General features: G+C 43.4%; 1 protein-coding gene across 4 annotated transcripts in view; it reads right to left on the bottom strand.

Moving 5' to 3' along the window:
* Positions 1-17,768, bottom strand: part of DYNC1I1 (dynein cytoplasmic 1 intermediate chain 1) — a 318,366-nt gene that overhangs the window by 221,202 nt on the left and 79,396 nt on the right. For 3 of the 4 annotated variants that reach the window (XM_059728979.1, XM_059728978.1, XM_014603047.3), the window contains 2 exons: positions 15,786-15,845; positions 7,149-7,264 (listed from right to left, as the gene is read on the bottom strand). In XM_059728979.1, coding sequence (XP_059584962.1) covers positions 7,149-7,264; positions 15,786-15,845 — 176 coding nt within the window. The remainder of the gene's footprint in view (positions 1-7,148; positions 7,265-15,785; positions 15,846-17,768) is intronic. The other variant, XM_059728980.1, reaches the window with a different exon arrangement.

The raw sequence follows: 17,768 nt of genomic DNA on the forward strand, positions 1-17,768 counted from the left end.
ATGACACCAAACTTTGGGGCAAAGCATCCACACCAGAAGACAGGCGGGTGATCCAGGCTGACCTGGACAGGCTCAGCAAGTGGGCGGATGAGAATCTGATGGTGTTCAACGCCGATAAATGCAAGGTTCTCCACCTTGGGAAAAAAAACCCGCAGCTTCCTTATAGGCTCAGCAGTGCTATGTTGGTTAGCACTATGGAAGAAAGAGACTTGGGGGTCATCATTGACCACAAGATGAACATGAGCCTGCAATGCGATGCTGCGGCTAGTAAAGCGACCAAAACGCTGGCTTGCATCCATAGATGCTTCTCAAGCAAATCCCGGGACGTCATTCTCTCCCTGTACTCGGCCTTAGTGAGGCCGCAGCTGGAGTACTGCGTCCAGTTTTGGGCTCCACAATTCAAAAAGGATGTGGAGAAGCTTGAGAGAGTCCAGAGAAGAGCCACGCGCATGATCAGAGGTCAGGGAAGCAGACCCTATGATGACAAGCTGAGAGCCCTGGGGCTCTTTAGCCTGGAAAAGCGCAGGCTCAGGGGTGATCTGATGGCCACCTACAAGTTTATCAGGGGTGACCACCAGTATCTAGGGGAACGTTTGTTCACCAGAGCGCCCCAAGGGATGACGAGGACGAATGGTCACAAACTACTACAAGATCGTTTCAGGCTGGACATAAGGAAGAATTTCTTTACTGTCCGAGCCCCCAAGGTTTGGAACAGCCTGCCACCGGAGGTTGTTCAAGCGCCTTCATTGAACACCTTCAAGATGAAACTGGATGCTTATCTTGCTGGGATCCTATGACCCCAGCTGACTTCCTGCCTTTTGGGCAGGGGGCTGGACTCGATGATCTTCTGAGGTCCCTTCCAGCCCTAATGTCTATGAAATCTATGAAATCTATGAGATCAAACAAAGGGATTTTGAATTTGGACATTTACTGTCATCTACCAAGATATGGCATCTTCAGCCTGATATGTTACAGTTACATGTTATAGTTAAACGAGAAAAGACAAAGCAGATTTTCACAACCATTTGTATCATGTAATAGGTACCAATACAGAAAACAATTATAATTATTACAAAATTAGAACTAAAGTAAGGTTCATCAACATAAATAATAAAGCACTATTCCTTTAAGCCTGACAGCAAAGCTTTTCTGTAACCTGTTTCTTTTTCATTTATCTACTTTTTGTAGTGATTTCTGTCCCAGTTTTGCTATACTTGTAATTCATTCATCAGTTTCTTATTTATACTTTCTGTCAAAAGGTAATCTACACTTTCCTACATCTATTGCTGATTGCCTCTCCCCTCTCATTTGCTCTGTCCTTCTCACATATTTTCATGGATTTTCACACATCTGTTGCAGACACTGTATCTCACAGGCAAGCTAAGTTGCCAGTTATGGGAGTCTTGCCATATTTGCTATTTTCTTTATTTTTCTGGAGTAAGGAGTCACATGAAAACACCAAAATCTTAGCTATCATTCAAAATAAGTTTCTAGCCACCATGGTGGTGTGATCTATAAGGATTTGAAACCCAGAAGGCAAAATAACAATATTGTATTTTTTTTAATCTCTCGATTTTTGGAGGCTTCACTCACTATTTTTTAGGGTGACAATACTGGGTACAAGCAGTCAACTACCAACAGCTCATTTTTAAAAGTATACCATTGGATACATTTTTTGGAGGTTTACAACATCCAAAAGGAATAAATAACCTGAAAAACCTGTAGGACTCTGAACTTCCCTACTAGATTTGTCATTTTATTTTGATCCACTTCTGAAAGAAATGAACAACTTAATATAGAAGTTGAAGGAAACAGAATGCACAAGAAGGAATGACAATAACTTGTAAAATTATCTTCTCGTCACAAAAGAAATGATGAGAAAGAGGGGAAAAAAGGCACTAGAAAGAGAAGACACTTCTCTACCCTGCATTAAAACAAGGTAGAGAAGTATCCCCTGTTGTGTGCCAGCTGGGGATTCACCCAAAGCAGAGATCAGGCAAAGGTCAGTAGTGCTGCCATCTCCCAGGTATGGCTTTAGATTAAAAGAGCTTCAAGTGACTTTAAGTGAAGGTTACTTAGGGATGGCATGGCATTATGGGGAATATGGAGGCCTCTGTGCAGTGGAAGAAGGTAAATTTCTCTTTCTGGTGCAATTCTGGGGGAGGGGTTTACCATTAAAAGATTAGAAAATAGCTGGCATTACCTAGGCTTTAATCAAACCCATACTGTTTTTCAACAGAAAAGGAAGAAAAGGCAAGAATAATTTTTTTAAAAATCTATGTCCAATTATGCCTTGAGGAGGAGGAAAGAACCCCATTTTCCTAGGGCTCAGACCCAGAATTTGGGTTCTTTGAAGTCTTCCACTTCCTGCAAGTAGAGAAAGAAAGAGTAGAAGCTTACCATAACCTAAACACAACATGTAAATTAGGACCTGTGATCAGAGGTTGGAAGAGACATATATATATTTCCCTAAATAACAGAGTGGGTGGGGAAAAATAACATGCTATTCTTCCCTTAAAATAAAAAGAATTACCTATTCCTAAAAGGAAAAGTCATCTGTTTTTAATGTAGTGAAGAATAATGCCATATTATTTCTTCTAAAATTAGTTTCAGAGACTCTACTGATCACAGTATCAGACTCTCAGATGCCTAGCTGCACTTGGCATGTTGAAGGGCTCTTCTGGTGTTTTATAGAGGACCTGACTCCAAACTGACAAAGTGCAAATAGTAGTTTGCCAAAGGCTCGGGACCCTTACTGCTATAGATGCAAGAGCCTCTTGGAGGTAGTAGGCTTTAGGTATTAGATTTCCAAACCACAGATTCTTATTTCTCGGTTAGAAAAATAAAAGTTCTGTATTTACCAGGCCTGGTACTGATACCCTATTTGTGTCAGACCCCTGAAAGATATTTCTTATTTCCTTAGATTTTCCTGTAAGATAAAGTCCCCATTATCCCTGTTGTAGGTTTTTTTGGTTGTCTTTTTTCTGACCCACAATTGTGACAGTCTGCTTCTGAAATCCTGAATTTTTCAAGTTTTCCAGTGGCCCAGATAGGCTGCTTAAGAGTTCTGATAGTCATAGTCAATACATCATCTAAGTAAATAAATATTTTGCCTTAGGAAATGAAAAACTGAATTTATAACCATGGTAAACTACCTTGTAGCAATGTACAGGCCAAAGACTTGGTTACCACTGATAAAATACTCCCCCAAGACAATATTGGAAATGTCTTGCTGTTTGGATGAATGGAAACGCTATGGAGATTTTTTCCTCAGGTATATTTTTACAAGAAATTCTCCTCTGTTCATTATACATTTAAATCTTTCAGGCTGACAATATGGAAGGGCTACATCTTCATTAAACTGGTTTAGGAGATTGAAATTTAAACCTGGGACATAATTCCTAGCAGGCCTGGGCCACAAATATGAAGCTTATTTATCCTCTGTAGTGTTTCCAATTAATTACCACTTCTAAGATCTAAACTACTCTTTTCTGAATCTCCTTTTGAACAAAAACAGCATTTGTGTCTAATTTTACCTGCATACCCCTAGCCACAGACTGGAAATGAAGTACAATTTCAACCTCCTACACTCACTTAAGAACAGACATCAGGGGATATATTGTTTTCCATGCTGAAATACTAAACTTTACTCTTCCTGATTATATTTCTTTAAACATGATCCCAGAGAGGCTATGAAGGATTGAAAACTGGTAACCACAAATCCTTACCTCCATCAGAATTCTACAGAGACACTATTCTGCCTTGTGATGGAGCACAGGATGATGAGATGAAAAGTATACAATTTCCTTTCATTCTTCTCTTTACTAAGCTCGAGGTCTAGTCCAGCAGTTCTCAACCTTTTGCACCTTACATTCCAACAACCATTTTGTCAAAAAACCCTGGTCCAACCATGATAAAAACAAAACCCCACTTTTTCCAAGAAGTGTATTCCTGCGGAATCTTGAGCCTGCAGACCCCCTACCTTTCTCAGGAATGCCATTTTTTTCGGATAAGCTGCACCTACACAACCTTCGTGTCCCACTGGTTGAGAAACACTGGTCTAGTCAACCTTTGCTACTGAACTCTCTGTGTTTTCTCTTTCTATTTAATCTTGTCAAGAATGACTTTGGCCTAATGGTCAGTGCAGAAATTCTTGGTATTTGAAAAGGCTTGAAAAGGCTTTGTTAATTAAGGCTATATAGAGCATCCAGTCCCCCCTGGCACTGGTTGCCTTGCAATGCATTTGATTCACCATACATGCTAAGGCTGCAACTACAGATACAGATGGGAATGACTGGCTAGACTGTGGTACAGCAGAGAAAGACCTGAGGGTTGCAGCAGACCATATGCTGAATATGAGTCAACAGTGTGCTTATTTGCACAAAAAAAGTATGCTCCATCCCTACTACCCTATGATCCCCTCCAGAAATAAGCTACATTAAAAAAATTGTTTAATTTACTGCAATCTATTTGCTTCTTATGCATTAGTCTCGACCATGGAAAGATGCAGGATTCACTAAAGGGAGATGTGGTAGGCCATGGGGGATGGTGCTGAAGCATCCCCTGGGCTGACAGGGGACACTGGAAAGCTTTGTAGGAAGCAGGCACAAGAAGTGGGGTGGACCCAGGGACACAGTCCCTCACTAACCTGAGGGCAGGATGGAGGACAGAGCTGCTCCTTCCCTGTTCCAGCGCCTGCTTGCAGGGAGCAGCTATGTAGGGTTCTGGGCGTGGCTGGGACAGTGGCAGCCAAATGCAGGTTCCTCCTTCCAGCCTCTGTGCCCTGCCTGCCTCTCACTCCAGTGTCCCCTGAAGATGTCCAAGAGAAGGCACTAGATCAGCGATTCTCAACTGGGGTGCCATAGTGCCCTGGGGCATCTTGAGATTCTTTCAAGTGTGCTGTTGGGTGCCACGCAATTTTAGCAATGGTAGGTTTACAAATATGATTCACAAGATAAACCAAGAGCAATAACTTAGAGCTGGCATTTTCCGAGGGGTGCCCTGAGTCTATCCAGTGGTGCCTCAAGGTTGAGAACCACTCCACTAGAAGGAGAAACCTCTGCACTGCTGCTGCTGTCCCCACCTGAATTCAGCTCCCTGCACAGCTGCTTCCTGAAGAGTGGGGTGGAAATGAGTAGAAGAGACCCAATGGGTAGGAGCCTAACCGTGCCTGAATCTGTGCAGGTCCCTCCTTCTAGTATCTGTTCCTGGCCAGTGAGGAGCACCTGTGGGGGAAGCAAAGCAGGCAGGGTTCTGGTGCTGGAAAAAAGAACCTGCACACCACTACCACTGTCCCCTACCAAGCCTGACAACCTGCACAGCCACAGCTTGTGGCTGAAGCAGGGCAGGAGCAGTTCTAGGGCTTCCCCTGTGCCTGAATTAGCTGGGGGCAGCAGCAGAAGTGGGGTATATTCATACTGCCACACCCTGCTGTATCTGGTTATGTTTTCATCCCAGCTGGAAGATTTCACATTTTTTTTATAGTAAAGCATCCAGTTATCCTTTGAACCTTTTCTAATCTTTCATACTTTCTAGCTATAGTCGATTATAATATGTGCCTCCTATATCTCTCTAATTCTAATGCTGGCCCCGGGGGGGGGGGGGGGGGTGCTGTGCCCTGAAGCTGTGCCCATCTGCTACCTGCTTGTTAATGCTGACAAAAATGAGAAACAAAATATTGAAGGAGAACAAATACATTGCACCAGAAGGATAATTAATTTTACAAAGGGTTAACTGGCATAGGATGAAATTGAAATCAACACATGCCCACATGGTACAGTCATGGCAAACATATGTTTTAAGTAAGTTAATCTAACAGTCAGGCCAACACTAGAATGTCAAATATCAAGAATTCTTGTTATGAATGTCTTGATGGCAAAGCATATTGTAACAAACAACAGCTCCGCAGGCATATAGAGAGATAGATCCAGGATTTTATAAAGTGGGGTATGATTGCAGCAACTGGTGCTGCAAGGGTGGCTGCACCCTCTGAGTCTCCTCCCCCACTCCCCCACCTCCATGCTCAAAGGCACATCCTCTCCCCTCCCCTCCTCTCTCCATCCCCCTTCCCCACTGTTCTCCCCCTTCCCTGCCTGGTGCTGCTCATGTTTTGGCTGTTCTGGAGGCAAGGAGAGATCCTGCCTTCTCCACCTGGGCTGCACAGGGGCTAAGTTCATCTGGGACCATGTCAATAGAGGCAGATATATTCTCTCCCACTCCCCTGCTTCTGGCCTGGTGGGGATCTGGATCGGCCTCTGGGTATAAACTGTTTGCTAGAAGGAACAGGACTCAGGACTACTTGCACCAAAATGTAGATTCCCTATTCCTTGAACAACTGCAAACAAGCACCCACTTCTGTTCCTGTGTGGGGCTATCCACTAAAGGAAGACACAAGCACACTAAGCCAATAGACAACAGTAACATCCTAACATTACCTCTTTACAGATCCTTTGGAATGAATCCACCTTCCTTTGAGAAAGCAAGAAAATGTCACAAAGCAATTCTTAAGTACAAGCATAATAATTTATTTGAAAATATGCCCCCATTCTACTGCTATGACGATACTGTGTAAGGTCAGGCAGCTGTACTTTGGTTTTACCTCAATTTAAAAAAATGCAAAATCATTATTATAATTATTCTTACAACAACCCATTAACATAAACAACATTTAGCTTGAAAGAATGCATAGAGATATCAAAATTATTAGTATTCACCTTATATTTGTAAAGAAAAGTCTTCATTATTTTCTCTGTGCTAACAATTCCACATATTTTTTATAGTAAAGCATCCAGTTATCTTTTGAATGTTTTCTGATCTTTCATATTTTCAATCTATAGTTGATTATAGTATGTTTCTCTGATCTCTAAGGCAGGCCCCATTAGGGGTGTATTCTGTGTCCTGAAACCTTAAGTTTCTGTCTGCTACTTGTCTGTTAATGTTGACAAAAATGAAAAACCTAATATTTATGGAGAACAGATGCATCAGATCAAAACAATGCTTAATACAATAGAAATATCAAAATTATTAGTATAATACTGTAGTATTATTAGTGTATACTATATTACTTATAATTATATATGCAAAGTCTTCATTATTTTCTTTGTGATACCAAATGCTGTTGATAAATTTTAAAATAAGAAATATTTCACCTTCAGATTGATGTGTTGCCAGAGGGGTCTGTGTTTCTTTGGAGTAGGACACCACTTCCCGAGGTAAGAAATCAACCTGGGTAATCTTTGACACACCTAGCTTGTGCAGTCTGCGTCTAAGATTTAATATAAGACATCATAGGTTAGTCACGTTAATAAAAGTTATCATAGCACTAAAGCTTTCAAAAACAGAATGAATAACACATTTTAGTGTCTACTAAAATTAAAAATTATAAACTAAGAATACAAAGTATCTAATTAACCAGGAGCTGACTTTGTACTGAAGGAAATTTAGCTGGGAACTACAAGATGAATGCAAATTATAATTAATGATATGAGAAGGTTACACATTTATGGCCTTATTGAGCCTGGATCACATTGTGGAGGAGTAATGTAATGGGGAGGGACAGGGACGTTGTGTTTCATAGTTTCATAGTTGTAGGGTTGGAAGGGACCTTGACAGATCATCAAGTCCGACCCCCTGCCATGGCAGGAAAGAGTACTGGGGTCAAACGACCCCAGCAAGGTGTTCATCTAGCCTTCTCTTAAAGACCCCCAGGGTAGAAGCCAGCACCACTTCTCTTGGAAGTTGGTTCCAGATCCTAGCCACCCTGACAGTGAAGTAGTGCCTCCTGATATCTAATCTAAATCTACCCTCTACCAGCTTGTGAGTGTTATTTCTAGTCACTCCTGGTAGTGCTCGGGGGAACAGGGACTCCCTCAATGCCTGCTGGTCCCCTCTGACTAGTTAGTAAATGGCCACTAGGTCCCCCCTCAGCCTTCTCTTGTGGAAGCTGAACAGATTCAGGTCCCTTAGCCTCTCCTCGGAGGGCCTGCCCTGCTGGCCCCTGATCATACGGGTGGCCCTCCTCTGGACCCGCTCCAAGTTGTCCACATCCCTCCTGAAGTGCGGCGCCCAGAACTGGATGCAGTACTCCAACTGCGGCCTGACCGGTGTCACATACAGGGGGAGGATCACCTCCTTGGACCTGTGGATGCATGACAAGGTGCGGTTGGCCTTTCTAACTGCGTCCCCACACTGCCGGCCCATGTTCATTTTGGCATCAATAATGACTCCAAGATCCTTTTCTGCCTCTATACTGACAAGAAGGGAGTTCCCCAGCCTGTAGGTAGGCTGCTGGTTCTTCGTCCCCAGGTGCAGTACCCTGCACTTGTCAGTGTTGAAACCCATCCTGTTCTCATCTGCCCACCCCTGTAACCTGTCTAGGTCCGACTGCAGCTTATTCCTCCCTTCTAGCATGCCCACTTCCCCACACATCTTAGTGTCATCTGCGAATTTGAACAGGGTGCTTTTTACCCCCTTGTCCAAGTCACTGATGAAGATGTTGAACAGTGCAGGCCCAAGGATCAAGCCCTGGGGGAACCCTCTGCCCACATCCATCCAGGTCAAAAATGACCCATCCACCACCACTCTCTGGGTGTGGCCCTCCAGCCAGTTAGTGACCCATTTGACTGTGTAGGTGTTGATGCCACAGTCCCCTAGTTTTTTAATGAGAATGGGGTGAGAGACCGTGTCAAAGGCCTTCCTAAAGTCCAGAAAGGCTACATCTACTGCTACCCCTGCGTTTAAGGATTTTGTGATCTGGTCATAGAAGGCCACCAGGTTGGTCTGACAGGACCTGCCTCTAATGAACCCGTGTTGGTTGCCCCTAAGCATAATCTCCCCTGCTGGCCCCTCGTGGACATGCACCAGGATAATTCTCTCAAAAAGCTTACCCAGGATTGAGGTAAGACTAAGGCTTCTTCTTGTATCCAGTAAACCTGTGCACAGAGGTGGCCCTCTTTATGCTGTTCATGCCTCTATTATGAGGAAGCAATATTCTTCCAATTTCTCCAGGACCGAGGGAGGGTACTTCACTGGCCCTGGGATCCACATAGTGGAGAGTGAAGGAAAGGAGCAAGAAGGCTGAAGCATGAATGAAAAAGGATGGGCATCTTCTCTAGATCAAGACTATGGAGATATGGAGAGAAAGAATAGAGAGTCTTCTCCTCCTGATAAAAGGAGAATCTTTATGAACGCCACTTGCCATGAGAATTACGACAGCTACCCTGAAAGGACTTGATGAAGCCAACAAGAACATAGTGCTGGCATAAAAGCTAGATGATAGGGCCATCCTTCTGCTGCCCTAACTTTAAAATATACTACATGAAAAGGAAGCTGTAAGACCTAACCAAGATTAAAATATGAGAGAGACAGCTGGTCAAAAAGTGGAAAAGCTTAGTCATGGTAATTGGATTCATTAATATTATTTGATTATCTGTAGAAATGGATAAATAAATAATAATTTATTTGTAAATAGAATATTGAATAAAAATCAGATTAATTATTCTGCAATCAATATTTTACCCAGCCAAACAAATCCAGCTGTCAAAACTTGTTTCCAGGTAAATTTGGTGGAATGGTATATGGGCATATCTGGATAGACAAGGCAATAAACTAATTTCTCTGTCACTCCTCTGGTGTTCTGTAGTAAAACTGCAATTCATAAAAGGTATTTGGAAAACTACCAAAATCAAAAGATTCCTTCTCTCTGTGACTTTCAGGAGAACATATACTTGTTTTTAAGGGTAACCTAGAGCCATGATCAAAGTATCAAACTAAAACAGATCTGCAAAAGAAATAAAAGGTGGCGGCCCACCTGGTGGGCAGGTGCCAAGGGGTGCTGGCTGAGGAGTAGGTACTAGGGGAGGGCAAGTGGCAAGGGGGGGACAACAGATGCCAGGGGAGCGGGTACCATGAGAGGCAAGTTGGGGGAGGGGGGCAAGTGGCAGAGAACAATGGAAAGGGGCCAGGCCACTCAACCCTGCTGCCACCTGTCCCTAACACTACTGCCAGCCTTCTGTCCCTAACACTACTGGCAGTTCCCCTACTGCCAGCCTTCTGCTGCTGTTTTCCCTGTTGCTGCTATGGCAGGCTGGGGGGTGAAGGGGAGAGGACTTTAAGACAACCCTCCAATAGTTAGATTCTATAAATGGAAACTTAAAAACAAATTTATAAATTTTCAATGTATAGAATCTGATTATTGGGGGATCATTTTAAATTCAAAGTAACTTTGAATTCAGGTAAATACGGTATATCTGCAGCATATAGAAGTCAGCTAGGCTGTTCTTCACCTAGAGTTACTGCTGCATTAGCTATATTTTTTCTAACGCATCTGGTTGCCTCAGTGTTATGAGTTTGAACAACAGTAGATTTAGTAGGTAATCAAAGTAACAAATTACTAGAACAATAGCTATTGTTATAGCTCTTGATTCATTTTTCCACAAAAAAGATGAATGAATAAGCTACCCTGATGCCAGTTTTCAAGACTCTGCTGAGAAGAACAAAAGCAATGCATGTTTGAATATGCTGCATGGAAACCAAGGGATCTTGGAGTCATTACTGACTCCAAGATGAACATGAGCCACCAATGCCAGACCGTAGCCAGCAAGGCCAGCCATACCTTGTCATGCATTCAAAGGTGCATCTCAAGCCAGTCCAGAGAGGTGATACTCCCCCTCTATGCGACTTTGGTCAGACCGCAGTTGGAGTACTGCATCCAGTTCTGGGCGCCGCACTTCAAAAGGGATGTGGCCAGCCTGGAGAGGGTTCAGAGAAGGGCCACCCAGTTGGTGAGAGGGCAGCAGGACAGGGCCTACAAGGAGAGACTGAGGGACCTGAACCTGTTTAGCCTCAGCAAGAGGAGGCTGAGGGGGGATCTGGTGGCTGCCTACAGACTCTTCAGGGGAGATCAACAGCAAATAGGTAGCCCTTTTCTCCCCAGCACCACCTGGGGTGACGAGGAACAATGGTAATAAGCTGATGGAGAACAGGTTTAGGTTAGAGATCAGAAGGCAATATTTTACAGTTAGGGTGGCCAAAATCTGGAACCAACTTCCCATGGAAGTGGTCTTCCCCACTACCTTGGGACGAGGAGGTTGGATAATATTCAAGAGGAGGTTGGATGATCACCTGTCTGGGGTCTTGTGAACCCAGCATTCATTCCTGCCTGTGGCAGGGGGTCAGGCTAGATGATCGGTGGGTGGCAAATTGGCTGGAGGGTCGCACCCAGAGAGTCGTGGTGGATGGGTCGGTTACGACCTGGAAGGGTGTGGGCAGTGGGGTCCCGCAGGGTTCGGTCCTTGGACCGATACTCTTTAATGTCTTCATCAGTGACTTGGACGAGGGAGTCAAATGTACTCTGTCCAAGTCTGCAGATGACACAAAGCTATGGGGGGATGTAGACATGCCGGAGGGCAGGGAACAGCTGCAAGCAGATCTGGACAGGTTGGACAAGTGGGCAGAAAACAACAGAATGCAGTTCAACAAGGAGAAATGCAAAGTGCTGCACCTAGGGAGGAAAAATGTCCAGCACACCTACAGCCTAGGGAATGACCTGCTGGGTGGCACAGAGGTGGAAAGGGATCTTGGAGTCCTAGTGGACTCCAAGATGAACATGAGTCGGCAGTGTGACAAAGCCATCAAAAAAGCCAATAGCACTTTATCATGCATCAGCAGATGCATGACAAATAGGTCCAAGGAGGTGATACTTCCCCTCTATCGGGCGCTGGTCAGACCGCAGTTGGAGTACTGCGTGCAATTCTGGGCGCCGCAATTCAAGAGGGATGCGGATAATCTGGAGAGGGTCCAAAGAAGGGCCACTCGTATTGTTAAGGGCCTGCAGACCAAGCCCTACGAGGAGAGACTAGAGAAACTGGATCTTTTCAGCCTCCGCAAGAAAAGGTTGAGAGGCGACCTTGTGGCCGCCTATAAGTTCATCACGGGGGCACAGAAGGGTATTGGTGAGTATTTATTCACCAAGGCGCCCCCGGGGGTTACAAGAAATAATGGCCACAAGCTAGCAGAGAGCAGATTTAGATTGGACATTAGGAAGAACTTCTTCACAGTTCGAGTGGCCAAGGTCTGGAACGGGCTCCCAAGGGAGGTGGTGCTCTCCCCTACCCTGGGGGTCTTCAAGAGGAGGTTAGATGAGTATCTAGCTGGGGTCATCTAGACCCAGCACTCTTTCCTGCTTATGCAGGGGGTTGGACTCGATGATCTATTGAGGTCCCTTCTGACCCTAACATCTATGAATCTATGAATCTGTTCAGGTCCCTCCTGACCCTAGCTACTGTGAAACTATGAAACTACTATGAAACCTTCAGCAGCTTGAGATATAGCATATGGATTTGTAACACATCCAAAAGCTTTCCTGACATGCTGTGCATCTGTAGCTACTTTGACTTCGTATTTTAAAAATAAAAACGCAATCCAAAGTGCCTCTGCCCTCAATTGTTGATTTCAAACCTACATTTTTATATGATTAAATAGACTTCTTTCTAACTAGTCAACTCCTACCTACTTTTATGACTCATTTTACTGAGATTTCAAAGGTTTCTTCACCAGTATAGGTTTATTGTGCTCTCAGCAGAATACAAATTCAATACTAATTTATGCATCTGAAATACTAGGCCTTAGTGCTACCTTTATAGAAACTTATTAGATACTAAAGATAGCACTGTGTCAGTTTACTTAATCCCTCTTTGCAGGAGTTGAGAGTGAAAGTCCATATTGACAACTGAGCCAGCAGTTTGCAGACTATTAGACTGCTCATGTCTGTCTTGGAGAAATTCAGTGAGGGGACTTGTTGAATTTTTAAACTTAAATATCTCTCATTTAGACACAGTTTATGAATCAGCAGAGCTCTAGTGTTCCACCAATGCCCTAATAATGGCCTGTTAAAATCAGGTAGTTTTCCTTCATCTGAAGCACGTGACCTCCTAGGTATTTGATATCTCTTGGCTCTACAAATCAATCAGCTACAGTGTCTGGAATCTTTAATCCTTTCAAAAGCTGTTTTCAACCTTGGTCCTAAATGTTCAGGGATTGCTGGAACCCCCACTCGGTGCCTGAGTTCTATTAACTAAAATATCCTATTCCAGAACTAAAGTTTCCTTTCATACAGGAAACACATTCACCATCAAGTCACAACACCATCGTATTCACATACATATTTCATTTTAGATGCTCTTGGATGTTTCCTGGCCTTGGATTTATGGAGATTTTAAGGAATTCATAGTCAAAAGTTGTTCATGGGAATGTTATCATGTAAAGTCATTAAGAACTGAACAGCTAAAGCTCTAGTCCTTGCATTAAAATCATATCCCCATGCCTGAAGAAACCAAGGGAGACATTTCTAGCAGGCATTTTAGCCACATGAATAATCTGTGTGCATGCTACAGATTTTTTTCTGTATCGGTACTTACTCCTTCAAATTTTTCTGTATCATCCAAGGAAGCCCTGCTTTTCTTACCTATGTCCCTTTTTAAAAGAATGGCTGTTACTAAAAAGTGCAGTCCATAGCAAGATGAATTTTATGGTATGGGATGCACCAGCCTTGCTGTGACTTCACTGTCATTTCTTTACACTGGAGCTGGACCCATCTGAAGCCATATCTCCTAGCCTACTTAACAAGGAGGAGAAAAAAAGCTGCCTAGCAGTTCTGTGGTTGAAAGCTAACATTGATGTATCCTACATTACCTACCAACTGTTCTGTAGAGAAGTGGGAGTGTCTGCTGTACTACTACTCTTTAAATCTTTTCTTGATCTTCCCCCAATGCTGATATCCATAATGACTGACTCTGCTATTTCTCAAGGCTTTGGCAAGTAGCAAGCAAAGTGAAATCACCATTGTCATCATACCCGACTAGATTCTGAACTTGTGCTGCAAAATTCTAAAATGTTGCTAATGAGAAAACAGCAGCAGGGGAAATAGTGATATCAGCCTGCAGGATCAGAAAGACAGTACTGTATCAATTCACATTTGGAAGAGTAACTTTTGAAGCGTGTAAATTCTGCAGAACTTGATGGGATACCACTTCTCCTCTTGAGGGGAAAAGTTTCTTCAGTGTTACTGCAAGTGGACCTTTCATGGCCTCATTTGTGCCTCATTTTTCTTTTTCTCAGTTTCCTTTCTTGTTTGTTAGTTCAAACTCCTCTGACTTCTCCCACTAAAAGAAATACACCCAAACAACTTGCATACCATGGGAAGAATTAAGAGGAAAGAATTGATTAAGTTAGCCTCTAATTCTTGTGCTACAATATTTCCTTTTCCAGAATATTTTTAACAGTTTGGGTGCTTACCTAGATAATATCTAAACCAAGTCTCAACTAGCCACATTTTCACTTTGAACTTCAACTCCATCTCCAGTATGATGATGACATTAAGGACATCAGGACAAAATGGGAACTAGATCTTACTCCATCTATTAAGCACCCAAGTGGACTTAAGTGTGATCTAATTTCACCCTTCTCAAATCCCTGAAAAGCTATAAACTTCTCTTCTGTCATCTTAGACTTACAACAAATTTACAAAAATATGTCAAGGAGGAGAAGGAAGCACCTACATTTTTGCATTTTTGCAGGGACTATAACAGAGACAAACAGGATCACACTAATGCTTGCAGATGTTAAAAAGGAAAACGAAGGTCGCTTTACTTTAAATTCTGTGCACTTATGTGCCAAACCCAGCATATGCCTAGAGGAGGCAGTGCATTAGTTGGACTCAGTTGGCCCAATGTCTGTATAGATCGGGGGCTTTAGTGGGGATTTTTTGGTGCTTTTATCTAATAGCTGATTGAATTATCTTTAGCTAAATGTGCCAAAATGCCCCGCTGAAGCACCGGATTTATAGAGATGCTGCAGAGCCGGGTTAAAGTAATGCTTCTTCTGGTAAAGCACTTTTGTTTTTCTAAACATCTGCAAGTAGCTTTGTGTCTAAGTTCACTTAAGTGCCTAAAAGGTGAAGTAGAATCTAGCCCTAGCTGTTCAAGGCTTCACTGGATAAAACTGATTTTCACTAACTAGCCCACCATTAATAGATACTTTATAACATATGCCCAGTTCTAATAATGTTACCAACTACACAATAGACAATTTTCATACTTAATAAATATGACCGTTTTCAAATATATACTACCACTCCAACTGCAGTGGTTAGATTCAGTGCCCAAAGCAGTGTTTTGTTTTGTTTTGTTTTTTGTTTTTTGTTGCTAACTTGTGGTAGAGTATTCCTGGCCAGGTAAATTATTTATGTCAGTCTCATTATAAATAAAGAAATCCTAACTGACCTAGACTAATAAGAAAAACAAAATAATTCATGGCCATTAATTATGTTTGCCAATTGCACAAATATTTGTGCTCACACTTCTAATGTAAAGGTAGAAGAAAAGGATGACAATTATTCTTAAGGAAAACACCTTAACTATGGTAAAGACAGTAGGTGGGAGAAAGAGCACTTTGCCAGCAAAATGCAGAAATAAAAATCTGAATCAATGAATACAAACAAGACATTAGGATAATTTTACATGCATGTTATATTTTCCATTAAAGTGCACTAACTATAATAACATTTCATCTGGAATGAAATGGTTATTATTTTTTTTTCAAGCGACAGAAATAGCAGGTTGTCTTTGCGTGGGCTTTATTTAGTTTTGGGGGGTTGTTTTACTGTTTTGTCACACAAATGCTGCTGCCAAAGCAAAACAACTCTCACAAAACCAGCTTAATGGGAAGCATTTTTAACATAACTCCTGCAAACAAATAGTAAAACAAATAACAAAAGGGCTGACATATACCCAAGTTCAGAGTCAGACTGGAGCTGCAGCACTGAGGGGTCTGTGTCCCATTGCAGGGTCCTAAGTTGGTTATCAGCCGTGCAGCACAAAGGAAAAGAAAGAACACACAATTAACTGAAAGGATGAAAAAAAACCCCATTTAATTAATTACATGCTGTATATGGTACATACACAAAACACGCCTCAAAGGGCACCAGAGAGCCACAGGTAAGTCAAACAAGGTGTGATGCTTGCCTACAACAAGAGTGGGTGATTTATTAAAACTAAGTAGCAGTGGAATACAATCCACTAGTGAACAAAGACAGAGACTTTCAGTCTGGGAATTGCTTTTTTAATCCAAATTTTGCTTAATAACATGTATGATTTAGTTCACTCAACAATATGTAGATTCACTAACTATACCTTGCAAACTCACAGTAACCTGTTAAATTTGCAAGTGTCATTTATTATAGGTTATGATCATGGAATATATAATATGATAGAGTGCTCCCTGTGAAATCTTAATGAAGAATATAAGCCTGTATGTCTTTTGAAACTGACATGAAGTCATTCTATAAAAAAAATCAAATATTTAATGACATCCTATATCATGAGTCTGATGTAGTCATTCTTTGTAGTGATTAGGAAATAAACAATTATTGCTCTCACTGTGTAAGAATTCATCCAGATTTTTTTGCAGCTATTTGCATTCAACTGGATTTTGATCTCGATGCAAGCACTGTCTACATTTTTTATCAAAGAATTTGTGAACACTACAGCATTTCAGTCTTAGCTGCAGATGATGTTCTTTGCCTTGCAATAAAACTTTCCATGTGAGAATATTAATACTTTGGAAACCCTAATAAATCCAATGTAACAGGCATAGGGTGCACGTGTTACATTAAGAAGGGAGAAAGCTCTGGAATAAGCTGAAGTCAGCAGGCACGGAAGCACCTGACCAGGAAGAGGTGGGGTTTAGCCAGGATATAAGCCCAGAGCCAGAGCTGGGGCAGGCAGTCTCACCCTGGTTGCTGACATGGAAGGAGCCTCTGCACTCAAAGAGGTTAAGAGAAGGCAGCCTTAGAGTTGAGGTAGGTCTGGTGGTTTAGAGATTAAGAGAAGGGGTGGTGGTCTCAACAGGCCTGGGAGCAGGGCCAGAGCTTGGCAACAGAGTGAGGATGGGAACCAAGAACGTCTGGTTTCTGGAGGGAATCAGGAGGGTCCAGTGCCTAGGAGGAACAAGGTACCCAGAAGTAGCAAGAATGGATAGAGTGCCCAGGTGTAGATAGTGGCCTGAGCCCAGGAGGGGGCCTGGAAGGGTGATGGCACAGGGACTGCAAGTCCCAGCAGGGGTGGATACGGGGTCCCAGTATAGCCTAGGAGTGTGCTAATTGATGGCATCTGTGAGGCATGGATGTGGTGTAAGGCAGTGGTCACCAAGTAGTTGATTGGGATCGACTGGTGTATCCTGGAGCCTCTTGAAGTCAATCCTAGGCTGCCAGGGTTGAGTGTGTCTGTGCATGCACATGTGTGACTCCTACCCCAAGCTCAGCAGGTCAGCTGGTGGGGGAGGAAGGGGGTGGAGGTCTGGGGGGCACTTGCAGCAGGGCTGGGGCCCAAAGTCCAGCCCAGAATGGCATGCAGAGAGGGCCAGGGGCATGGAGGCGGGTGGGCACACAGCCTGGGAGGGCATGGGGGGGGTGCATGTCCCCAGATTTACCCATGGAGCAGGGCAGGCTGGGGCCAGGGCAGCACTAGGCTGTTACTGGCCGGGCTGCACTCAGGCTGAGCGGCTACGGCAGCAGCAGCAGCACTGGGAGTGGGGCCACAGGGGAGGGCCGTAGTCCCCCCACTCTCACCATTGCCGCTGAGCGCAGCACAGGCCAGGGCCAGCAGGAACAGCCCGGCACAGCCTTCCCCTCCCCTTTCCCCTTCCACCCCCTGAGGACATGGTGGGGGGGAACCCCGTGCAGGGCAGGGTGGGCTGTGGCTGCAAGCTGGAAG

This window comes from Alligator mississippiensis, chromosome 5, assembly GCF_030867095.1.
Source record: "Alligator mississippiensis isolate rAllMis1 chromosome 5, rAllMis1, whole genome shotgun sequence".
In the NCBI taxonomy this organism is placed as follows: Eukaryota; Metazoa; Chordata; order Crocodylia; family Alligatoridae; genus Alligator; species Alligator mississippiensis.